At 41.0% G+C, this 26952-nt stretch overlaps 1 protein-coding gene across 5 annotated transcripts in view; it reads left to right on the top strand.

Moving 5' to 3' along the window:
- Erc1 (ELKS/RAB6-interacting/CAST family member 1) overlaps positions 1 to 26021 on the top strand; it is a 522872-nt gene extending 496851 nt beyond the window's left edge. For all 5 annotated transcript variants that reach the window (XM_077798217.1, XM_077798220.1, XM_077798218.1 and 2 more), the window contains one exon: positions 20533 to 26021. In XM_077798217.1, coding sequence (XP_077654343.1) covers positions 20533 to 20670 — 138 coding nt within the window. In that variant the 3' untranslated portion in view covers positions 20671 to 26021. The remainder of the gene's footprint in view (positions 1 to 20532) is intronic.
- The last annotated feature ends 931 nt before the right edge of the window (positions 26022 to 26952 follow it).

Raw genomic sequence — 26952 nt, 5'->3', positions numbered from 1 at the left:
AAGTTGAGAAAGAAAGAGGAAATAGGAATTTGACTATAGAAAAAATAAGGAATTTACATACTTGAAATTACATGAACATTAAGTAGTATTTGCAATTTATTTCCAATGTGAGAATAGCCTGTGTATGCATGAAAGGACATACTTAGACACAAAACTATAGGTGTTGTGCTAAATGTATGATAATCTTCTTATGCAGAGAGAATATTGGGAGAGTTGTGTAAATCAAAATTTTATGTAAAAGATCCTTCCAGCTGGGCACAGGTGGTGGCTATGTCTGTAGTCCCAGCTACTCAAGAGGCTGAGGCAGGAAAATTGCTTGAGTCTAAGAGTTTGGGGCCAGCCTAGGCAACATAGTGAGATCCCATCTCATAAAAAAATAGCAAACAAACCTTCCAGCCATTTCCTTCCTTAACTTGTCTTAGAGAAAGATTATTTTGTCCTTTCTGTCATATTTATCAGATCTTTCCCTCCATTTCTTGACTAGTGGCTTTTTTATTTAGATGGTACTGGGGTTTGAACCCAGGGCCTTGCACAACATAGGCAAGCACACTTGTGCAGCTCCTGATCCTTGTTACTGATGCTACCCCAAACTTACCAAGACAAAATGGAACATAAAAACACCTATTCCAGATTCAGGTCTTAAGTCCCTTCAGCTTTGCAGCAAAGAATGCTAAGGCCTTTTTAAATCTAGCTTTTATTAGCCTGGCCTTGCACTGGATTCTTTGGAGTTCTAAACTATGAATGTGGAAGATTTCATAAATGATAAACTCTGCATTTATAAAGATCTTAATGCATTTGTAGCTGTCTTAATTGCACTTTTTCCTTTGTGTTCAAAATATCCCCATGGGAGAAGAAGGTTAGCACTCCTGAGTCCCCAGAGCTCCTGCAGAGGCAGTTATTTACCTTCATGGAATTTTAACTGACAATGACCACAGTCTAGTACATTAAATCAGGTCTATCATCTCCAATGTCATCTCCCAGAGATAAGGCTCCCCAAAATAAGCAAAGAAGAAGACAAATCCCAGTGAATGCTGAAGAAACACCAACATGACCTAAATAAGCACTGCAGTCCCAAAGCCAGTGGGCCTCAGAAACTGAAAACAACAGTTTCAGTCCATTCAGAGTGTTTGGAATAAATTTGCCTTAGTTTTCTTCCAAACTCTTAGGTTTAGTGGTAACATTCTAAAAACAGAGGTAACATAACTTATTATAGATAATATCTACAGTGATGTATGACAGAGACTATATCACTGCCCCAGCACACAAGCAAACTCCAATTTACATACAAATTAACATTGCCACCATTTCTCCACTTGACTCCCCTGTACCCATAACTCTAAACCTTGCTTCCTCCAGAGAGTCTAGGGAAATAACTGCCATAGACTTCCTTCTTATAGTTATGTCCTTGCCTGAAGAATCCTAGCTACTTGGATTACCCAACCCTCCACTGCAGCCACTAGCAAGGCATTCTAGTTACTGTTGCTGTTATCCTCAGTCTTCAAGAGAATCTCCTGCCTGTACTAGAACATCCTGCTGGGGGCCACTGCAATAGAAGTAGATTTTGCCCCCTGACTCTCTTCTAGTGCAACCTAGCAAAGATGGAACCAGGCCACATTCAGTTGCCACTGGGACAAGTGAGGATATATTCCTGACTATCTAGAAGTAGAACTCAAAGGGCACAGTCTATTACGTCAACCATTATAAATAGTGGTTAAGGGTTGTGGCTCAGCGGTAGAATGCTCACCTAGCACGTGGAAGGCCCTGGGTTCAATCCTCAGCACCACATAAAAATAAATAAGTAAAATAAAGGTATTGTGTCCAACTACAACTAAAAATAAATATTTTTAAAAAGTAAATGGTGGCTAAGTTCTATGACATTGTATACCAACAGCATTCTATTAGTTTATTTGGACTACCTTTAAAAAAAAATACCACAGACTGAAAGGCTTAAATAATAGAAATTTATTTTCTCACCATTCTGGAAGCTAGAAGTCCAAGATCAAGGTGTCGTTAGAGTTAGTTAGTAGGTTTGTTCCGAGGCCTCTCTCCTTGACTTTCTGATAACCGACTGCCTTCTCGCTGTATCCATCTCGCTATCCTCAATTCCAGACCATTCCTGGTGTCTGAGTGTCAGCATTTCCTCTCCTTATAAGGACACTAGTCAGATTGGATTGTGGCCCACCTTAAAGGGCTTAGTTTTAACTTAATCACCTTTTAAAGACCCTTTGTCCAAATAAAGCCACACCCTGAGGCTCTGAGAATTAAGGCCTCAACCTATAAATATTGGTTGGGTGGGGAGAGGTCCACAAACCAGTTCATAACAAACATTACAGGCAAAATAGTTTCATGAGGATGACTTCAGAACCTAACTGCTACTTAGGACATTGTTTCAGGGTTTCAAACAACTCTGGAAACTGCATTCCAAATACACCTCAAAGCCCTGCCTGCTCAAAGGTAGGGGATATTGCAGAATCCATTTCATCTGCTAATTATACAATACTCCCTTAGGGGAAATGCAGGAGCTGTTGGTTACTTCCATCCAGCAAACTCTGTGAAAAGCACTTAGTAACTGAATCTTTCCAAAAGAGCTCTGTCATAGCCATAAAATATGAAGCAGATACTTGTTTAGCAAATGAATGAAGTTGGAAATTTTTTGGAGAGAAGATTATGGTATACTTCTCCACTGTATAAATGTTGTCTCACTGCTTGGCTCATTCTGTTTCTTCTAACTTCATGCCTGACATTTCACTGGTTCATTTTATTCCTTTATATTAAGCCTCTCTCTGAGATACTCCCATTTTAAAAGCAGGCACTACTAGGAAAGGTAGCACATTGTCAGTTTCTCTTCATTATGGCTGCAGAACCAAGGATAAGTAGTAGGGAAAGGTCTGAAGGGAAGCAAATGTTTAGTCCCTATTCTACCACTTAGTTTCATCAGTTGCTCTGGCCTTGGCTTCCTCATGTGTAAAAAAAAAAAAAGGAGAGATCAGAGGATCACTGAAGTCTTTCCAGGTTTAATAACATGACTAAGTAATAGCGCATCTTGTTCAAAACAGGACAAAATTGCTGGATTAAAAAAACATAAATAGCTAGGCATGGTGGCACACAACCGTGATCTCATCTCCTCAGGAGGCTGAGGCCCGAGGATCACAAGTTTGAGACCAGCCTGGGCAACTTAATGAGATCCTGTCTCAAAAGTGCAGAGATGTAGCTCAATGATAGTGTCCCAGGTTCAATCCCTAGTACTGAAAATACCCATACACAACAGATTAATCTCTTCCGAACCTAACTGCTACTTAGGTCATTGTTTCAGGGTTTCAAACAACTCTGGAAACTGCATTCCAAATATACCTCAGAGGTATATGTGCCACTGAGGCCTGGGCCTCAATGATAAAGCATCATCATTCTTTTTTTTTATAATTTTTTTAAAGAGAGAGAGAGAAATTTTTTTAATATTTTCTAGTTTTTGGCGGACACAACATCCTTGTTTGTATGTGGTGCTGAGGATCAAACCCGAGCCACACGCATGCCAGGCGAGCGCACTGCCGCTTGAGCCACATCCCCAGCCCAAGCATCATCATTCTTAGGATTCTTTGACTTCAGGCTACTAAGGACATCTAGAGCATACGGGACATCACTCAGCCTTTTGTAAGGCTTTGGTAGAACTCAATCTAAGTCAGTAGACATTTATTCCTTAAAGTAAATCTACTGAAGACGGATGTCAGAATGTAACTAGCAGAAAGATAGAGGAGTCATGGACAGGATAAAGTATTGAGTTTTCTCTGGCCCCAGATGATAAGACTCAGAGAAGGTACAGAGGCTTGCCTTCATGAGAACTAAAAGTCTCCTCTAGCTAGAAATAGCCTGCTGGCTCTCATTTTGGATTGCTGTTCAGCTCTTAATTTATAAGGCAAACCAGGGATGAGCTATTATTTAGTCATGTTATTAAACCTGGAAAGACTTCAGTGATCCTCTCATCTCTCCTTTTCTTTTTACACATAAGGAAGCCAAGGCCAGAGCAACTCGTACAAGATGATGAAACTAAGCGGTACAACAGGGACTAAACATTTGTTTCCCTTTCATACCTTTCCCACTACTTCCCTTTGCAAGCCTGGGAAGGAAATCCTGTCAGCCTATCAAAGAATGCTCTACAGGAACTGTATTCTCCTTCCGCACTGTGACGTTCTGCAGATGTTCTAGGGCATTTGCCTGCCAACTCAGGCAGAGTCAATTTCAGTAAGGGGCAGCAGCAGTTAGGTGCACATCTGTGTCAGTCATTGTGCACCAATCAAACCTCATGGCTTTCTTTAGGGAGAAAAATTAATAGTAGATTATAAAGAGTATTAAGTTGCTTCAACCTCCTACAGGGTTATAGCTTCACCAGCACCTCACTTGCTCCCTGTGTGGTCAGTAGAACCCTTCGTGTTCTACTGTTCTGCTTATAAGCATCGTCTAGTGTACTTCAACCCACAAGTAGTGTCCCTGCGGGCACTGGGGATAACTGCACAAAGCTACATGCAGGAGAGACTGGGCTGTTGTTTGTTTGGATTGACCTTAACTGTTTATGTGGGTGATTCTAGGACTCCTTGATGTTCTCTTGTCTGTGTAGAGCTCCCTTCCTCCCTTGGCTTTGTCTGAGGATAGAGCCCACTGCTCTATCTCCTTGAAAGGAAAAGTTAAGAGAAAAGACCTGATGATACCTCTCCTCTACCTACTTGCTTTGGTAGGGGCTTTGCCATTTCATGCTTGGCCATGCACTTCACATGGAGGCAAAGCAGCATGAAGCCATTTGAGGCCTGCAGTGCCATGACTTTGCCACACTTTCTGGAGTAGCTGTGTTCATGAGTGTAGTGATCCTGAAGCATTCTTTGAGCCAGATTGGACTGGAAATATCCCTGGAGTCTCACTCTCACCCTCACCCTTCATCACCCAAGTAAATACTAACAGCAAACATCTCTGAGCTTTAGGGAACTGTGGGAATATTTTTCTTTTAGTCCCAACTTTCCCCAAGAACTTTCACATAACATGACATACTTTCTTCCCTTCATCCCTCCAAAATTAGTAACACCCAACTCCAGAACCCACCCCATCCCCATCCTTCCCCATGCCAGTCAAATTAGACCTGTCTTGCCATATCTTCATATTATGCTTGCCTCTCAGCACTGCATTTGGCCTCCTTGAGACATGTATACACAGGTTCACTCAGAGCAGCTCATATGACCCCAGAACTTTGGTCATTATTGGGACCCCTTCCATGGTCCTTCTGAGTTACTGTGCCAAGAGTGTATATCATTATGTCACCTTACAAGGGAGTCAGGAAACACCAGAAAACATATCAAATTTGTAATTAAAGAGAGAGAGAGAGAGAGAGAGAGAGAGAGAGAGAGAGAGAGAGAGATCGATCCAGCAAGATCCATAGCCCTCTGAGGGAGCCTTTGCATTCTCTTCCTGACCTACTGGCCCTACATTAGGATACAATGTGCTTCAAATAGCAACAGTCCTGGGCATAGAGGGTGCATTGAGTAAGTGCCTCAGTTCCTGGGGAAACTTTCTTTCCTCTCCTGCATGGCCAGAGACATGGGCCTTGTGCTAGTTTAGCATTTAAATCTCAACTTCAACAAAGCCTTGTTCTTACTGCCCTGTGTTTCAGCAGTAGATTTCTTATTCATTGTTTGGGTTTATTTGTTTTTTTCTTTCTTCTTTCTTTTTCCATCCTCTCCCTTTTGACACTTTTCATTTCTGGGAGCCAAACCAAATACACAGGGCTGGCCAGCTAACCTGGCTGAGTCTGTATTTCCCAGAACTCTGCTGCTGCTCTGATGGATCCCTTTGTCAAGAAGAGGAATTTTTCTCCATTTTTTTATAATGATGGATGTCATTTGAATGTCTCTATTTACTTCCATTAACAGATTTGTGAGAGATAATGTTAGATATTATCAAATCAATTAGATAACCGAATTGAAATTCTGCCTAGCTGAGAAATTTGCTTCTTTGTTTAGAACATTCCACACTTTCTCAAGCCTACATCAGCAAATCTTTGGTCTAATATGTTTTCTCTAACCATTCATTCATCCTTTGGTCTAAGCATTCTATCTAAGGGTGACTGTCTTGTTTGCATACAGTATTTTGGATTTTTGGTTTGGTTTTTTTTTTTTTTTTTTTTTTTTGGTGTTTTTTGTTCAGTGCTACATCACAGTTCCTTTAGTATGCTAGGGCTATAGCTACATAAGAGATGATTCTCCCTTCTCTTGGCTCTTAAAATTTAGTTCATAAGGGGCCAATCAGACTGATATAAGTCTTATATTGAGTTTTATGGAGTCTCTTTCTTATTTTCACTTTTATCTTTCATAGGCATATTTTCTTTCTATACTCCTTGTCTGTCTACCCCCTCACCTTACTTATTCAGAAAAGATACAACACCGTTATCAAACTCAGATCTCAGCTAGGGAACAATTCCTTATCCAGGAAAGCAGCCAGCATTTTAGAAATGTCTAGATATAAATAGAAATTAAGACATTGGTATGTTCATGGCATCTGCAAATACAAAATGGAATCATCGGAAAGCAAAAGTTTGTGCTGATTTATGTACAGGTAACTGAAACCAAATTGTTGCATCCATTGTATCTGCTGGTTCCTGACTCCTGCTAATATGTAAGACTAATTTGGAGTGACAGGTGTCAAGCAACATGAGTTTTGGCCATTGACCCCTGTTCATCTGCCCACTTTTACTTGTGTTCTTTGGTCTCTCAGTTGTTGACTTTCACAAAATAATGACTGATTGTAACCTTCAAAAGAGTAAGCAACAGTGATAGATAGAGCAACTCTAAAGGTTTATAGCTAGCAAGACCAAAAGTCCCTATAAAACTTTCCTCTGAGGAAGCTTTGCTTTTTTTCTCTACAGGGAGCTTATGCATCTAGAGACAATGTAAGTTTGATCCCCTAACCACTGGTTGGGTTTGGTGGATAATCCGTACTAAGTTTCCCTGAAGCAAATACCATCATTCTAACCTACACCAGCCATGTAGCTCTTTAGGCCTCGGTTATCTTATTCATGTTAAAGGATGAAACTGGTGGCTCCTCCAGTTTCCTTCCAGGCTTAGGAGTTGAAATTTCAGGACTGGCTTTCTCTAGCCTAGCACTTGTCGGCCTGGTAGTTCTATGGTAGGATATTTGCCTGGAGACAGTCTGAAAAATAAAATGATGAGCTTTATATTTATATGGATTCACTAGAAACGATAGCTATTTTCATTCTCTCAACGTCAGGGAGCTGATAGTATCACAGAGTTTTCAGTGCCACAGCTACAAAGCAGAGGAGTTCTTGTTTGGTTTTTTTTGTTGTTTGTTTGTTTGTTTGTTTTGTGTGTGTGTCTGTGTGTGTATCTGTGTGTGTGTTGTTCAGTTGTAGTTTTTGTTTTTATCACTGTGCTAAGAAGTCAGGGCCTCACACATTCTGAGAAAGGGCTGCTCTACCAGTGAGCCACACCTCTCAGCCATTAATTTGTTTTTGTTTTGTTTTTAACCTTTGAGAACTAATGGTAAAAATATGTGATGATCTATTGAAAAATCTAGCTACTTTAAATAATATGGCAACATTCATAAGCACCAACTATGTGTCAGGCATTTGTTGGCAATACTAATTACATTAGTTAGTATATGATTTTCATGCTTCAAGGCTTAGTACTTAGTGCTTCTCTTTTAAGGGAAGGAAAGGCAACAGTTCCCTTATATCAGCATGTGCATCTTGAAACTGCTAAGCAGTGTCATACTGTCCAGCAGTGGAACTTAGAGGACACACAGGCCCAAATGGAGCTGAACTTTTGTTTTTATTATACCATTTTGTTCAAGATTAGTCATGGAAGAAAGCTAACACCTTATTTACTTTTGGCCTATAAGAAACCTTTCCTTCTTATAAAAATAAATTCAGGCATTGCCTGGCAAAGGAGTTCATCACCTGGTAGTGGGAGGGAGGAGCAAAATACCCCCAGCAGCCTCGCCATCATCACCACATCCAATCATTCTTGCATAGAGCCAGGCCATGGTGGCACTGGCTTAGGCTCTGCAGCACAAGCAGTGGGGGATGGCAGAGATAATAGAAATAAACCTAGAAAGGGCTGGGGTTTGGGCTCAGTGGTAGAGTGCTCACCTAGCAGGCATGAGACACTGGGTTTGATCCTCAGCACCACATAAAAATAAACATATTGTGTCCACCTAAAACTAAAAAATAAATATTAAAAATAAAAGAAAGAAAGCTAGAGAATTCAGCTGCAAGCTGGGACTTGAAATATCAAGGAAGAGAGGACTTTGGAGTTTTTAATCTGTGAGAAATCATTGTAGGACAAATTCTTCAAGAGTAACTTTAGTTTTCTCTGGCACTAAGTGTTAGAAGGATTCTACAAAGTGGAAAAAAAATGACCAACTGCCTAGACAAGAAATATCTACTGTGTTTTCAGATACCCTCTAACCATACAAGTTTTATTACGGCAACAGGTATTATAGCAAGTAGGCATGAGGCCCCAGGTTCACCCAAAAAAAGACATAATGGCAAAATGCATTTCAGTTAATTCCAGTTGTTTGAAAAGCCAAAATAGGAAGTGACTTTGTCTCTGTATCTTCTAAATAGCTTGCTGATATGAGTTATGGGGCTGTAGGCCAAACCTGGCCAGGATAAGGGACCATTTCCACTTTCCAGCACCTCCAGGGTTCCAGTGTTATGCCAGTCTCACAGTTTAGACCTCAGGTCCTATGCATCCTGGGACCTAGAAGAAACTAAGCATTTCTGTGTAATTTCCTGCCCCCCACCAAAACCATCCACAGTTAGGACTTAGAATCTGAGTCACTGCTAGTTACAAAAGAATTTATCCATGGGCTGGGATTGTGGCTTAGCGGTAGAGCACTCGCCTAGCACGGGCGGGACCCAGGTTCGATCCTCAGCACCACATAAAAATAAAGGCATTGTGTTTTATCCAACTACACCTACAATTTTGATTAATTGATTAATTTAAAAGAATTATCCAGTGACCTCTCTTAACCATCACTTTTTTTTTTATGTACCCAGGATTGAACTCGGGGGCACTCAACCACTGAGCCACATCCCCACCCCTAATTTGTATTTTATTTAGAGACAGGGTCTCACTGAGTTGCTTAGCTCCTCATTTTTGCTGAGGCTGGCTTTGAACTCGAAATTCTCCTGCCTCAGCCTTCCTGAGCCTCTGGGATTACAGGCGTATGCCACTATGCCCAGCCAACCATTACTTTTTTTATGCTTATCAATACTTATTCCCTTTTACCTCATCCTTTGTGACTATGCATGGAGAGTTGTTTACCCTAAAATGAGGCCAAGTGTTCAGAATACTTAGTTATTTTCTCTCTTTAAGAATTTCCAGGACTGGGAGGTATGGCTGAATGGTAGTGAATCCCTAAGATGTGTGAGGCCCTGGGTTCAGACCCTAGCACTGCACCAAAAAAAAAAAAAAAAGAAGAAGAAGAAGGAAAAAAAAAAGGATTTTTTTACTTCATGAATTTCTAGTACTTCTCTGTAACATCTCAACTTGGCTGTGGATAGCCTCTCTAGAATCACAACCTGTGCCGAGCAGTAGATGTTCTAGGGTAATGTCCCTGAGTCATTCTGTTCTTCTGTTCTTCCATTCAGCTCATTTAACTTCCTTATCATTCTTTGTCCATCAGTGTGAGCTGTGTTCTCTGCACTGAAAGCAGAAAAGGGATTGGAGTACTTTCCCACATAGCCAGCTCTTTTTACAACAATGCCCTTGTTTGGTGTGATGCTATAGAACTTCAGTTTTCCTTCAGAGCTTCCTCTGTCCAGCTTTTTGTTAAGCTGGAGGCTGAGGCATGCTCCCCTTCCCCACTGCTGCATACGCTTCCAGTGCATGTTGCTTTGAGCATTCAGATGGAGTTGCTATTGCATTTGTGATTCTTGGCTCAAGTCCCTCTAGAAATCATATTACTACTCCAAGTTCAAGGAGGGCTGGAACAGCTACTAAGAACAGAATACGTTATAATAACATTCAGCAGACAAAAGCCAGAAAATTCCTGCCAGAGGCCACCTTCATATTCTATGTGTGTCCTATACTCCAATTTTAAGCAGAGTAGAATGCTATAGTGTATAGTTTATGTGTCCCAGTATCTACTAAAGGATTTGTTGTTGTTGGTTTCTTGTTTGATTTATTTTGGTTTTGTTGTTTTTTAATGCAGTGCTGGAATTAAACTCAGGGCCTTGCATGTGCTCGGCAGGTGCTCTATCACTGAGCTGCACTCCCAGTCCATTACAGTCTTGATCTGAGAACCCTTCAGAGGTGATCTTAAAAAGCTCTTTAGGGTCTGGGGGTAGCTCGATAGTAGAGTGTTTGCCCTGGGTTTGATCCTCAATATTGCAGAAAATAAAAGCTCTTCAGAAAGTTATCAAGGCTTTTCCCCATGGTCAGTGTCTATTCCTTTATTGCATTCACTGATCACTTTTAAATTGTCTACTATGTGCAGGTATTTTGCTACACAGCATCCATATATAAAAAACAATTTATTGAGGAATTTGCAGAGAGTTGGAGAGTTAAACATATAATCAACAGAAACAGAAGACAGAGTGAACACTATTATCAGTATTCACTGCTGACTAGGACAGGCTTCTCAGGGAAAGTAGATGATTGAGCTCAGCCATTAAGGATGAGAAAGTTAGAGAAGACAAGTGTGTAAGAGAAAAGATTGGCCGCATTTTAGACCAAACGAACCACATCAAAGGAAAATCAAAGACAAGGAGTGGCAAGTTAATGTACCAGGAGATGCATTTGGAACAATGGCTGCCATGCCAGAAAGTGTGCACTCTTTCTTGAAGGTAGGAAGTCATTTAAGACAGTAGAAGAGGAGAGAGCCTATTCTATTCTGGTTTAGAAAGATTACTCTTATACCATAATGAAGTGGTTATAAAGATGTTGCAACAAACAATGCTAGGTTGTGAGACCTTGTGTTAGGGTTATAACCAGAACATAAATGAAGAAACAAAATCAAAAGAAACATAATCTTCAAAGGCATTAACAGGAAACTCAAGGAAGTGGCCAATGAGGGCATTGTTAAATGGCCTCAACTTTTGGCTCTACTGCTAATGAAAAGAAATGTAAGCAGAAACAGCCCTACCATGTTGGGAAGATTTGGGTGGTTGGTTGGTTGGTTTAATTCCCCAGTCTATAGTGAGGATGAGGAAAGGGGTCACCCTTATATGCCTTTTGTGGACTAAAAATTAGTACAATTGTTTTAGATCAGTTTGGCCACATGTCTAAAACTTTAAAGAAATATATACCTCTTTGACCCAGGAATTTTAAGTAAACAGTCGTAAACACATGAAAACTTATGTACAGGAAAGAAAGCTCAATACATGAATATTTATAGAAGTAAAAACTTGAAAATAAACTAAATTTCTAATCATGGGAAATAGTTAACTAATGGTACCTCCATTAAACAGATTAAGTGTACCCCATTAAAATTGTGTTTTACAAGAATATTTAATCACACAAAAAACTTTATAGTAATTAATAGGTGAAAACAGTTTATTACATAGTATGATTTGATGTGGAGTATTCATGAAAAGATCTTTATCAACTCCTTAAAAATGTAAATCTGAAACTCAAGAAAGAGAAGGGAGCTAGAGTCATAATTATGTTGTCATACCTGCATGATAGTTATATTTAGATGATATGGACATAGAAGATTCATTATATAATTTTCTTTTGTGTCATTTGAGATTTTTCTGTGATTTTTTAAGAGCAAAACTACCTCTAAAAGAAACATTATTAAATTGGAAAGAAAGTATATTAAATATGTTAATACACTAAAGCACTTAGAATAATACTTGGCCTGTAATAAATGCCCAATAAATTAGTTGCTGTTATTATTGTCCCCTTTTAAAAGCTAAAGTTAGGCAAGATTACCTAGGCAGAGGGTATAAGAGGAAGAACAGAAGCTGGGAGTTTAGCCCAGTGGTAGAGCACTTGCCTAGCAGGTACAAGGGTCTGGGTTTCATCCCCAGCACCAAAGGGCATCAGGGGTTGGAGGGCATGAAGAATGGTGGAAAGTCTCCTTAGACCTCTAGAACAGAGGGATTGATCCAAAGGAAGAAGAATAGCACCAGAATGGAGAAGGAATGTTGGGATGGGCAGAGGAAGACCAGAAGAATGTGGATGCTTCAGGACTCACAGGGGAGAAACTTTAGAAGGAGATCAGGGTCAGGTATGCATAAAGACTGATGGGTCATGTAATTAGGTAATCTTTGGGGTTTGGTGCTGTTTTGTTGATGTTGTGTTGTTTTAAGTTTTTAAATATAGCATACACACAGAAAGTCTAGGTAGACAGCTCAGTGAGTGTTGTACATACTCCTATGACAATACCCGGAACAAGAAGCAGAACCTTACCAGCACCTAGCACCTCAGAAACCCCTGTTACCTTTCCAGTCACCCTCATTTTCCAAGGGTGGCCTGACTTCTAACACCACAGATCAGTGTTGCCTGTTTCTAAATTTTACATACCTAGAATTATGCAGTACAGACTATTTTGTGTCTGACTTCATTCGTTCCACATGATGTTTATGAATGCATTTATTTTGTTATACGTGTACTCTGTTCATTCTCATTGCCACATGATATTCCACTGTATAAATATAGCATAACTTATTTATCATTCAGTTATTGATAAACACTTAGGTTACTCCAAGGTTTGGGTAATTGCAACGTTCTGCCATAAATACTCTTGTCCATGTCCTTTTTGAATTTACATATCCCTAAAAGTCCAGTTGTTTCAGTCATAAGGTATACTTATGTTCAATTTTAGTAGAGGCTACCAATTTTCCATAGTGTTACACCAATTTGCACTCCAGCCAGAAGTGTATGAGAGGTCAAGTGGTTCTGCACCCTTCCCAGTACTTGGTATATCTGTCTTTTTAGAAGTTAGTCACTATGGTATCTCATAGTGATTTTATTTATTTTTATTTTTTAATATTTATTGTTTAGTTGTAGGTGGGCATAATATCTTTATTTCATTTTTTTGTGGTGCTGAGGTTTGAACCCAGTGCCTCACATGTGCAAGGCGAGCACTCTACCACTGAGCCACAACCCCAGCCCCTCATAGTGATTTTAAACTTGCGTTTTCCTGAATTAATAAAATTAGTGACAAATACCTTTTTATGTTTGTTAGTTATTCCAGCATACAGTTGGCCTTTAAATTCAGCTAACCACAGATCAAAAATATTTGGAAAATTTTTCCAGAGTGTTCTGAAGAACAAAATTTGAATTTGCCATGCACCAGGCACTACACTGAGTCCATGAGACTGAAGTGATATATAGGTATACCCTGCTGTAGCTTTCCACCATTCCATACTTCCTCAGTCTCTCTCTAGCACTTGTTTGAGCATTGCTTGCCTCATGTCTCATTTGTATACAATGTAATTAGTCCTGCAATAATTGCAGCTGTATCAAAAGTGGATGGACCTTTTTTCTTATCATTTTTCCCTAAACAGTATAGTGTAGCAACTAATTGCATGGTATTTACAATGTGTTAAGTATTCTAAGTGATCTAGAGATGATGTGTAAGGGAGGATATACATAGTTTATATGCAGATATTATGCCATTCAAATAAGGAACTTGAGCCTCAGTAGATTTTGGTATCCACAGGGGATACCAAATCCCTTGTAGATATTAAAGGATATTTGCACTCTCACCTTTTTTTTATTACTGTTTTTCTTCTTCTTGATGTATAGGAGTCATTTATCACATAATGTATTACAGATATCTTCTCTCATCTGTTGGCTGCCTTTTCACTCTTAATGGTGTCTTTTAAGAGAAGTTCTTAATTTTAATATAGATCCTACTTATCAATTTTCTCTCTTTATACTTAATGCTTTTTGTGTTCTCTTTAAGAAATCTTTGGGGCTAGGGATGTAGCTCAGCGGTGGAACATTTGCCTAGCATCCACAAGACCCTGGGTTCGATCCTTAGCTGCAAAAAGAAAAAGGTGGAAAGAAATTTTTGCATTCCCTAAAGATCTCTCCTATGTTTTCTTTCAGTGCATTATTTTAATAATTCACACTTATATTTATTGTCCAACAGGAATTGGTTTTGTGTATGTATGAATAGGGATCAAAACATTTTTTTCATACAGCCTCATCACATATCAGAAAATCCATCCCTTCACTGTACAGCATGCCACCCTTGTCATAAATCAAGTGATTGTGTGTGTGTGTGTGTGTGTGTGTGTGTATAAGATTTTGTGGATTTTTTTGTTCCCTTGGTTCTATACGTCTGTTCTTATACCAGTATTAAATATTTCAATGACTATAGCTTTTTAGTAAGAGAATTTCTTAACTTTGTTCTATAAGATTGGTTTGGCTATTCTTAGCTTTTTGCATTCCCACCTATGTTTTGGAATCAGCTTGACAATTTACATATGAACACAGCTGCCAGGATTTTTACTTGGATCGCATTGAGCCTATAAATTAGTTTGAGCATAATTAATACAATTAGTGACTTTTCCTATATCCTTGGCCTTGTTATATTCCTCCATTTATGACATTTTTAATTTCTCTAAATAGTTTCATGGTTTTAATTGTTGAGGTCTTTAGTAATTTTTTTAATAAAGTGATTTCATTGAATCATAATCAGTTCATTTCTGGTTGTTAAGGAGGGAAATGAGAAACTGGTAGTGAATATGGACTATTTTTCTAAGGTGTTTGATAGTGAGCTAGAAAAATTGCAGCTATCTTGAGAGGGATGCAGATTCTAAAGAGCGTGGGAGGGATTTGAGTGCCCTCCGGAGCCATAGTGAAAGACCAGGGAAGGGAGAGGTAGGAAACACAGATTTGGTTGAAGGAACATGGTTGTGGAGGAAAGGCTCAAGCATGTGAATGGGGAGCCCTATTAGCCTGGAGAAGAAAAAGGAACAAGGACCATTGTGGGGTCATTTTGAGGTGAGATGTTTTGTGTGTGGTGCTACCTTACAAACAGTTTCCCTAGGTTGGTTGCTTACACAGTAAACATTACAGAACCATTGTGGGTACTGTGCCCTTTACCACTGATACCACCAGATACTATATGCAGGATGCTTGAAGTAGCCAGACTTGCTGCCCTCATGGTCATCCTAATCCACATTTTGAAATCCTTATTTCTTTAAGCAGAATATATTTTGTCTACTGAAGGTACATAAGTGTACATTTTAGGTCCACTTCCCCAGAGTGTTAGAGTAAGGTTTTGGGGGAAAAGCCCTACCACAAAATCCTAAGGTACCTGAGAGGCTGAAGGAACATTTTGTGGATATTTTCTATTTTATGTAGGGAGGATGCTTAAATTATAGGAAGAGCTGGCCAGTTCATGGGACCAAAATTGTTTTGCAACTTAGTAAAAATTGTTTTACTCTGTGTATGCTCTTAGGCATTTTGTTGTTTGTCTCTAGATGTAAAACTGTCAATACATAAACAAAAAACTGTCTTTATATCTTGAGGGGGGGGTCATATGAACTTATATGCTGCCTACAAATTGTGATGTTTACAGAAAATAAACAAGAAGGTATCATTTTTCACTGTAGTAGTTTCGGTGGTGGAATTAGCCTGCCACTGTTAGAAAGTTTAGAACAGGTACGTTAGCTTTCCATTGCTATAAAAAATACCTGAGATAATCAACTCATAAAGAGAAAAAGATTTGTTTTTAGCTTACAATTTGGATGTTTCAGTCCAGGATTGATTGGCCCTATTGCTTTGGGGGTCCTGTGACAAGGCAGCACATCATGGCAGGAGTGCATGGTAAAGGAACATTCTCACCTTGTAGCTTACATCCATTTCCCCCCCACCCCACCCCACCCCCCTCGTGACTAACTTCCTCCCATTAGGCCTCACCTCTTAAAGGTCCTACCAACCAGTGGCACCACAGGCTAGGGACTTTGCGGGGATGAGAGTCATTCCAGATCCAAACTAATGCTATAGGAAATGAAAACTCTTGCTAGATTGCTCAGTCTTCCACTGTGATTAGATTTGTAACCTTAACAAGGAAAGGAAAAGGGAAAAAGGAATTAATTCATTGAAACTGAGATGTAAGAAACATTTTCATTAAATTTTAAATGTTACATGTTTGCCTTTTGGAAAGTTCTCTTTTGGCCTTAACCCTGAATGGGACCTTTCTTACAAGGGGAGGAAAGGGGAAGAAGATAGTCAGGCAGAGGGGTCATGGGCAGCAGGCAAGGGGTAGATAGCAGCAAGAGGAGTTGGGGGGTGCATTTTGTGGTAGTGCAACCGCTTAACATGTGCAAGGTCCTGGGTTCCATCCTGGCACCAAAAAAGAAAGGATGCAGCAAAAACTTCCTGAGTGAGATCTGATGTGTTAAATCTCAGAAGCTAGAATACACCTTTCCCAATGTATCCATAGAATCTACTACATTCCAAAAACTTAAAAAAAAAAAAAAACTTCCTTTTTACGTGTGACATACACGTTAACAAAATATTTTAAAGTAGCAAGGTACTAATCCATCTCAGGAATTGTTTTCACACCTGTGCGGTATAACACATCTGTCTACATTTTTAGTTTGGTCACTTCACGTGGTTACTTTCCTAGGTGATCTAAACACACATTTCTGTACTCCTTTGACTTGAGAATAACCAAAGCTTTGCATTTCAAAGTTGGTGAAATAAACATCCTCATTTTAAAAGTAATCTCAAGGCTGGGCTGCTGTGGCTCAGTAGTAGAGCACTTGAAAGGAAGGGAGGGAGGAAGCAATTCTACTTTTACAGGAGAGGGTGATCGCTGAGTTTTATTTCAAGTCAAGAAATTTTAGCATCTAATGGATCAGGTGTCAATGAAACTTCTCCCGGCTCAGCCATTCCCACATATAAAACTGGTAAAATTCGAAAAATGCAGAATCCCTAGAGAACAGAGAAAGGCCTACCAAATGGAAAGCAGCTCCAGCTACTGAAGGAACACTTCCTTCTCTAAACCTTTTGATCCTTCTGATCCCCTCTATTTTTAAATACCTTTTCTCAAGTAAGTCGTTCATTAGACTTTGGGAAAAGCAAAGCCTTATAGTCTACCTCTAGTGTTTTTTTTTTTTTTTTCTTTTTCCCCTAATCTCATTCCATCACTTCTAGTTATACTTCCTCCTGTGGTGCTAAGTCACTCTCCCCACTTATTGTTTATACCCTCCTGACATTCATAGGTAATAATCACATTCCCTCCCCTTATTTTTTACTCATTTTGGGTCTATGTATTTAGTTCTTCTAATCCTGCCTCATAAAATTATCCTCTCAGCTTCTTAGTCATGCCTGCCATTTTCTTTGAACTCTTTCCAGTTTGCCTCCATCTTTCTGGTAATGAGGTGTCTGAAATGGAATACAGGTCTCTAGGTGTGGCTTCACTGAATCTGTGTAATAGAAGGGGGTTCTCCGAGGGGTAATGCCCAAGGCTGACCAGCCCAGGGGCATTTTGTCATTCTCAAAAAGCTGGGGTTATTCTGTCAAGATCCAAAAATTTCTGTATTCCTGCACTGCCAGCAACAGCCAACTGCATTTTTCTACCTGCTGCCATAGCTCATACTGTTTTTCCACTTTAAAATACCCTTTTTCTGTCCATTCTTTGAGAAATTTCCTCCTCCCTCTCCCCTTTCTGCTCAACTAAAGACAGTAGTATTTTAATTTCTTCTTCATTGTAGGTATTTACTGCACAATTTTTTTAGTTTTATTGAGATATAATTCACATACCATACAATTTTCCCATTTCAGATATGTAAGTCAGTAGATTCATTATGTTCTCAGAGTTGTGTAATCCTCACCATCATCAATATTCAAACATCTTACTGCCCAAAAGGAAACCCATACCCATCAGCAGTCACTCCCAGCTATTCTATCCTGAATGAAGCAACCACCTGTCTACTTTCTGTCTGCTTTACTTTTTTTGCCTATCTGGCCATGAAAAAAAATGAGATCAGTCAAACATGGTAGCGTGCATCTGTAATCCCAGTAATTTGGGACGCTGAGATAGGAGGATCATGAGTATAAGTTGGCTCAGCAACTTAGACCCTAAGCAACTTAGCGAGACCCTGTCACAAAATTTAAAAAATAGAAAGGGATGAGAAAGTAGCTCAAGGGTAAAGTGCCCCTGAGTTCAACCCCCAGTACCCAAAGAGGCGTAAATTTGTGGTATTTTATGATGGGCTTCTTTCACTTATAAGATACACTAAATATAACGTAGTTTAAATAATGTATCATACATAAGGACTTCATTTCTTTTTATTGGCCACTCAGGTAATACTTTTTGAGTGAATATTTTACATACTTCAGTTTGTCTCTTCTAATAGTCTTAGAATATTAGAATTATAACTTTAAAACTACATGCAGGTATTTATGTTGAAGGGTATTTATATTGAACCTACTGTAGTCTAATTCTCACCCTCAAATGCTCTGGTCTCTTAGTCAACATTTAGCAGAAGGAAAGGTATTAGGTATATTCCTCGACTTTTTATGTTTGATAATTCTTGACTCAAAACATCTAGATTATAACAGCAGTGGAATTAGAATTTGGTTCTCTTTGCTTTTTAATTTCCCTGCTCTTTCGGGTGATCTTATCTATTAGATAACAACAGCAATAATAATTTTAACATCTAACATTCATCAAGCATTTTTAATGTGCCAGGCATTACACTGCACTTTATATGACTGTTTCATTAAATACTTGAAACAACTCTGAAACAATGTTATGGTCCCATTTTACAGATAAGGAGGGGTCAAGGTCATATAAATTAATAATGGGCAGAGCAGCCATTGAAACCCAGGCCTCCTAACCCCAGAGCCAGTGTTCTTAACTACACTTTATACTCAGTTTTTTATTTCCCTCTTTTCTTTACTAAAATCTGCACTTCCTCAAATTGTCATCCCCAGCTGGAATTGTTAAAAATGGTTTTCTATTCTCACTCACTGAACTCAACTTTGAAAAAGCTGATGTGTCTTTGTGTGTGTGTTCCTCCCCAAGGCCCTTGAGCCTCCCTTAGTTTTCAGCCACCTCAGCTCCACTGGGCTTGCTACAGTAGCCTCTTGAAGTAGTCTTCCCTCCACTCAATCCAGCATGTCCTTCTTATCTCCTAATGCATCTTTCTAAGAAGATCAAGGTGCTCATGTCACTGTACAGTTTTAAACTTGGACCTCCTCTTTCTTGGCGCTTTGGTTTGGGTTTGGGTTTTAACCAGATTGCATCTGAACTCCCTAGCTTCACGTGCACAGCCTGGCCCTCACCTGTCTTTTCAGCTGCATTCCTGTCACTCTTCCCAGTCCCCTCACCTTGGCCTCCAACCGTGCTGTGTGTTTCACATTTCCCTAGTCAGTGCCAAGCCCTTCCTCACTCCACACATCTGCATTTGCCTCATCTGCTCCAAGGCCTTTTCTGCCTTTGATCTTTCAGACAGACTCCTTTTTGGTTCTCAAGACCCACATGCCAGGCACCTTTTAGTAACACCTTCTCGGTCTCCTCCAAGAGGAAATAGTCATTACATTCCCCTCTCAGCACATGCTTCATCCTGGTCCTTACTGTGCTGGGTTGTAATTTGTCTGTTAATATGCTTGTCTCCTCTGTTAACCTAAATGGGTTTAGGACAAGGACCAAAGTCATTCATCTTTCATTACCTAACACATAGTAGGCACTCGGCTAACATGCTTAAAGGAATGTCAAAGAGGGTGTTGAAAGCAAATAGAAAATTAGAAATATGCTTATTCCTAAACATGTGGACTATCTTATATCTCTCAAAATAATCTCTTTAGGTAAATGAGCAGGCCAAAGAGTCTAGTGTACTAAATAAAAGCAGTAGAGCAGACGCAAAAGTCCTTTTAATTATATGTGTCCCTAGAACAAGGAGCACTGCAATAGCCCTCAAACCGGGGTGTAGGGGGGAGTTCCCACCGCAACATGAGTCAAGGGGACTCCTCCCCGAGGGGGGAGAGCCCTCCAACCGGGGTGGCGGAGGAAGCCCCAAAAGCACCCCCGGTCGAGGGGACTCGTCCTCCAAGGGGGAAGAGCCCTCTAAAGTTAAGATTCTATTGGAGGTCATAAGAGCCCCCTCCACTACTGAATGTGAGATTGCAGCACAATAGAAAACAAGACACCACCTAGAATCCCAACTCTGCAGGTCACCAGCTTTGGGCTTGGAACTAGTCATTAACGTCTTCATTTTCATGAAGAAATATTTGATGTTTACTTTTTTTTTTAAAGAGAGAGAGAGAGAGAATTTTCAATATTTATTTTTTAGTTTTTGGCGGACACAACATCTTTGTTGGTATGTGGTGCTGAGGATCGAACCCGGGCCGCACACATGCCAGGCGAGCGCACTACTGCTTGAACCACATCCCCAGCCCCTTGATGTTTACTTTTATACTTTTCAATTTTGATGAAGGGAGACTTCACATAGAAAGCACCTCTTTTGTCATTTATTAATAAGCAATAATTCTTAACTCAATGTAAATAGTTTTTAATTTTATTTTACCTGAAATCCACTTCTCCTTTCCCTTTCAGCTTCAGGATGAGTTGGAAAAAGGCGAACGGGACAATGCAGAACTGCAGGAGTTTGCCAATGCCATTCTTCAGCAGATAGCAGACCACTGCCCCGACATCCTGGAGCAAGTGGTCAATGCACTGGAAGAGTCGTCCTGACCCTGCTTCGTGGGGAGTGACCAGCCCAGCAGCCCCAGAGAGGAGCCAAGAAAGGAAAACTATGAGGAATAGGCATCCAGGAACTTCTTAACACCATACACTACAAACCACATGATGTCTTGCTCACTTGAAGAAGTGCGATTCCAGCCTGTTTGTACGTCTGACATCTTGCTCCGCCTTTCTGCTTTAAATGTTGTCTCTACACTAATGTCCTTGACGTCCAAGGTGGTAAATGACCACATCTCTATGAAGAACTAGCCTCCAATCATCAGCACCAGGGAGCTGGGGAAGATGGTGGCTCTGCTCTTAGAGGGCCGTGAAGTAGAGTCCACTCACCTTCCGTCGTCCTCTGATGTGAGAACCAAATCTGAAATCTCCTCAGAGTTCAGCATGCTGAGAGAATCCTCACTGTGGGCCAGAGAGTTGAGTGTTGGAATATCACAATGGGTGCTTTCTTCTAAAAGGGTAAAAAAAAAAAAAAAAATCTCAAAATGAGAGGAGGGAAGGAGATCAGAGACAATGGAAACCCAACTCTTCTCTTTACGGTCCTGTTTTCTTCTCCTGTGTAGTGTTTTACACAGGGGGTGCAGACAGGCTTCTTGCAGGCTTAGCAGGCATTCAACCCCAAGTTTTAAATCTTCATCCCAGTCCTGTCTGTCTCACTCTTCTTTGCTGTTCCTCAGTTCACAAGAGGAGGATGTGAACAGTTCTTCCCCTGCTCTCCCTTGTTTTTAAGACTCTTCTTCTTATGTTACTTCATCACTAGGTCAAATACCTCTGTTTGAAAGAGAAGAGGGGTGTGACACATGGAGCCCTGACATCACCACCTTCAGCCTTGCTGCTCTAGAAAGTGATCTTCTTTGGGTCAGTTAGGCTGGTTTCTCTGGAACATCTCCTAGTATGCTTTCTGACTCCATACCCATGTCCCCAGCTTCTGCTCTGCTGACATGTATGATCCATCCCTCACCCTTTTACTTTATTCTTGACTTCTCTTTCAGAATCACAGCCCCATGCAATACATAGAATCTTCTTTTGACAAAAGTTGAGTTTGACTTATCCCACATACATTCCCTCAATTATTTCTGAGAATATTTATGAAATGGCAACTGCATACAAGTCAACATGTTAGATACTCATTGTTGAAAATGTCTTTTCAGTGAGGAAGAGATAGAGTGGATTCTTTGAGACATCTGATTGAGTCAAAGCAATAAAAAGCTTACCTGTCCCCTCCCTCAGCTTTTTCCCCCCCTTGCTGTGCTAGGGATTGAACTCAGGGCAGCACACATGCTGGGCAAGTATCCCCAAGTCCACTCCCCATCTAGAAAGTATCTTCTAGAAAAGTCTGTCACAAGTCAGCATTTCTCAGTATCATAGAATTGGTGGTTTGGGGTGACGGTCCTTTATTTGCCTGCAGGATCCCATTTGTGGTGGTTCAGAATTTTTGCTATTGTTACCCTTAAAGAGTATCTGCTTGTAGACAGTGATTTCTTAACACATTGCATTCACCTCATGGAACTCAGCTTCTTGATGAAATCAGAAAGTCAACCCTACTGTAGCAAATCCAGTTGAAGAATTGGCATTTCAGGGGACATTTTGCCCAAGGCTTAGACAATGGTAGTTGTGTAAAATATATATGTCACTGAGAAATAGAGGGCTTAACCCAAATCTAGCCCTTTGACCACCTCTACCACCAGGAACCCCCAAACACACAAATCTTCTCATAAGAGTTGCTTGAATAAATGTTTTTGTCTTGCATTTTCTCCTCTGTCCTTCCCTAGTTACTCACTAAGAGTTTAATGCTGCCTGTGAAGCCCACTGCATTACTTAAGCATTGGCCCATTGATTACCCAATGGGGTCTTCACATAGTCAGGTCTCTAGGTTTCCTCCTTCCCTGCCATAACACAGTCCCTTCCTACTTGAGAAGCTGTGGAGTGTTCCTTATCAGAGGTTTAAATGTACTCTACTTATAAACCTTTCACTGAGATACTTCCTGATGGCTGAGCTGGGCACAGGGGCTACAGGGGTTAGATGGTAAGTGGTGGTCATTGGTGGTCAGTTACCTCAGTTCTCTTTATTTACTGCACTGCTCATAAATCATAGACAAAGCCCTCAGTATTTCAGAACTGGAGTATTAGAATCTCTTTACCCTCTGTGATGTAAAGAACTGAGGTATAAAAACAGCTTCACAGGGCTACAGCAGAGCAGAGAAAATAGGAGAAGAGCCCATGTCCACAGAAGCAGCCTGGCACAGGCACTGGCCAGCTTCTCTGGCTAGCAAGGGACAGCATCAAGAGGCTTCCCTAGACCCGCCCCTTTGGCCTTTCTCATCAGAGGCCATGCTTGGCACCTTGCCCATGTACTGTATTTATCACTGTCCTCCTTCCTCTTTCATTTCAGTCTTTCCCATCACTTCCCTCCAGAAAGACTTAGGAAGCCCTTTGTGACAGGTGCTTCTGGGAAGAAAAGTTTCTGGGACAGACATCAGCTGTCTGGTATCTATGCACCACAGTGGTAAACTCCTTGATCCTTCTTGGGTGATGATCTGGCATCTCAAATGATTGTGGGGACAGTTTAGCTAAAGTTAACAGTGAATATGGCCTCCCTTTATATTGTAGGGGCACAGTTAATTTGGTTTCTATCATTAAGAGCATCTTATTGAGTTTAGATAATTCATAGAGCTAACACCTATTAAATGCACAACTCCCATCACACTGCGACTTGTTCCATGACCCTCTGTCATTCATAGTTTCACAAGGCCACTCACTGATCCAGAAGGTTTATTGCCTTAAGGACTCACTGCAGGTTGCCTACAACCTTCCTCACATGTATCCATCCCATTGGCAAGTCTGTTGCCCTTTAGCACTTCACATCTGCACCCCAAATCGAGGTCAGTCATGAGGAGGACTAGAAAAAGAGGGTATGGAAACCAACCTGGGACTCATGACAGAAGAAATACCATGTGAGTTTCTCATTTTTTCATATACCTCTATCCCAGGTATTCATTGAGTCATTGGAAAAGTGTCTGAATTGAGATTTACGAAGACACGTATACCATTTGAAAGGGAAAAGACTTCAAGTGAGCTTTAACATACTAAGAAATATGAAGGGAATCCCCAGATCCACCTCAGCTCTAACTTTTGTTCTTGTTTGTATCTTACTGTCAAAGAATATCTAAGTGAGTCTCTCTTCCTTAAATGTGGGCTTTAGAAATACTAGGAAAGCAGACTGGACCTAAGACCACATTCAGTGTTGCTAGTGACAATGTGTCTTGCAATTTTTTGTCAGTTGAAATCTTTTGGTATTCCATGAGGAGCTCATTGGCTCACCCACTCCCCAGAATCAAAAGAGGGAGGAGAAGTCACCACAGAGTTTAGTCCACTGATGTCCTAACATCCCATCCCTCATTGAGGGTCCAGATTGGCATTTGGACTTGCTATTAGGGAATCCTGCTGGCCCCAGACACATTGTGCCCACCTGTTTGACTGCATTACTTACGCATCGGCCCATTGATTACCCATGGGGTCTTTGAGGAAAGAGCAAAGCAAGAAATACTTCACCAATAGAATGTGACGCTCATGTGGCCTTTCCTAAGTCCCAGTGGACCCTGTGTCAGCAGTGTCAATGACTTTCACATCTGCCTCCCCAGTCTTATCTCCCTACTGCAGAGATCAGACCTGAGGAGAAAGGGCAAGAAGAGAATGGACTGCATGGCAGCGAGCCGCCCTCTGCAGAGCCCACAGTCCAACCCTCCACCACTGCCAATCCCTGGGCTTCTCAGGAAAAGACTGGAAACATTCAAAGAAATGTTTTTTAAGGAATCTGCAATTTTCCCCCATGTGAACTAAGACAAGAAGAAAACATGCATTATAGGGGAATCCTTCTGAACAAAATGGCTGTCTTCACCTACTCTTTTTAAGCAAAAACTGTTTCCAAACTTTTTAGTGTCAAAACTGTAACCAAGTGTCTCCTGATTTTTTTCCAATGTGTTTGGCGCGTACTGTGACCCTGTTGTAGGTATTTCTCCTCCTGCCCCTTTCGGAAGAGAAGTGGTTTTAAGGATTGATTTGAGGGAGTGGACTTCTGACCCATCCCACCTCCTCTTTCGTTTCTCTGCTTGTTGATATTGTCTGTGTGATCCAGAGAATCGGGGCAATTACTTTTGTGTCCATTGTTGAAAATATTAAAATATTAAAAAGTAGTTGTAGAACTAAAAAATTAAAAGAGCTGTGTTTTTAAAATGCAAACCAATATCATTTTAATAAAGGAATTCAAGCTATGGGGCAGCCAAACTCCTCCCCGTCCTCCCTTTGGCCAAGGTGGCAGCCTGGCCAGCCCCTTGGGAAACACAATGACCATACTCCAGGTAGGTGACTGCCTGGATGCAGCTGACAACTGCTTAGTCAAAGGAATGAGAATCTGGGGGTTCAGAGACTCAATTGTGCCAGGATTTTCCTATATATCCTCAGGACCTCTGAGTAGAGGTTTTAAAGTTGATGACCCAGAAGCACCCTAACCCCCATGTTGGTCCCAGCCCAGTGTGCCTATACTGTGTGGTAACCTGGGCTTGACTCTGAAGCCCCTGCCTGGCAGGCCACAGGACCTCTTTCCTGCCCACTTGGTGCTATATCATCCAGTGACCATCCAACAGGGCCGACATTGGCCTGCCTCGAGCCTGCGATCCAGGTGCAATGGATTATACTAGAACTCAGTTCCTTCTGATTTCAGACCTTAGACTTCCTTCCCCTGAAGCTTTGTAGACCCCAAGTTGCCTGGGTCTATGCACTCTCTCTTGGCCCCAGAGATGCCATGGTCAGGAAAGGAAGTGAACCATGTTAGAGTGAGATAATCCACTCCTGGACCAGAGCACTCCGGCCCAGCCCTTCTTTCCATGCCACAACAGTATTGCATCCATCCTCTAAAGCAGCTAGACCTACCTGGGGCACATACCAACCTTCTGGGCTGGTCTGCCTCACTGCAGGACCAGGAACCTGCCATGTACATCAAGATGTCCAGGATGGGGACTTAGGATTCACTCCCCTGCTTCAGAAGAGACGTGTTGCACTTTAGTGGGGAGCTGGGGAGCACTGGGTACTGGCTCCTTATAGCTTGAGTCCCTTTTGGTAACAGCAGCAGCAGCCTAAATGGTGGTATCTGTGATCCAAACGCACCTGCTGCCTTCAACTGTACATGTGTGTGATTGCTGGAGTCGTGTTGCCTACCAGATAACAACATTACAATGAAATTGTGTTCTGTTCAACTTTGCCTTGATAATTATTGTAAACACTTTGTTCGTTTTTTCTTTTTTATTCACAAACTAAATCCATCAGGAAATTATAAAGTTATTTAAAAACAGTGTGCTGCATCTTTCTTTGATTTTCACTTAGTCTCATCATCCAGGCAAGACATTTCCTGCAATGTTGAAAAGACAGGAAAAGGCCAACAGTCCCCAGGACATCCAAGGTTGGGAGGACTCACAGTACCCCCCAGGCCTGCTGGGGTGTCCTCATCAGAGAAAGTCACATTTAGGTTCCCTGAACTCCAGTTATCTTTCAAAGTCTTTTCCAATGTCCTTTTTCCTTCTTTATACCTCAGTGTCCACACCAGGTTCTCCATTTCAGATCTGATTATATTCCAGAGCTTAGAAGAATCATCTGCCACTTGGGTAGTGGAGTTGTTCGTGCTGAGGTGGCAGACCAGGCAGGCGTGGTCATGTCTCAAGAGGATTTTATTCAGAACTAAGATTTCCACTTCAGTGGGGAGTGCCCTGATGTGCTAGATCAGCCAGCAAAGTGTGAACACTATGAGTAAAAAGGAGTCAGCAGGCACCAGGTGTGAAAATGGCTATAATTGTCAGCTCTGGTACTGAAGTCTTATGCACAATAAGAAATGATTCTAGGGAATTTATTTTATAGGAATGAGTTTTCTTCTTAGCTTCATGTCTGTCTACCCTGAAAAGGAATTGGCAAGCCTGCTTTCTGCATTCCCTTCCTCTCCTGTGTAAGCTATGATGATGCCCACTGCGTGGGTCTGGGGACTCAGGTACTAAGAGTCAGACTTCTTTTTGTGGGGAGGAGCATACCAGGGATTGAACTCGGGGGTCCTCGACCACTACGCCACATCCCCAACCCTATTTTGTATTTTATTTAGAGACAGGGTCTCACTGACTTGCTTAGCAACTGGTTTTTGCTGAAGCTGGCTTTAAACTCACAATCCTCCTGCCTCGGCTTTTCAAGCCACTCGCATTACAGGCATGTGCCACCATGCCTGGCTCAAGCATCATT

This window comes from Urocitellus parryii, chromosome 5 (genome assembly GCF_045843805.1).
Source record: "Urocitellus parryii isolate mUroPar1 chromosome 5, mUroPar1.hap1, whole genome shotgun sequence".
Taxonomy (NCBI): domain Eukaryota; kingdom Metazoa; phylum Chordata; class Mammalia; order Rodentia; family Sciuridae; genus Urocitellus; species Urocitellus parryii.
Note: the sequence above shows the minus strand (reverse complement) of the source record. Positions and strands in the feature narration are given on the sequence as shown.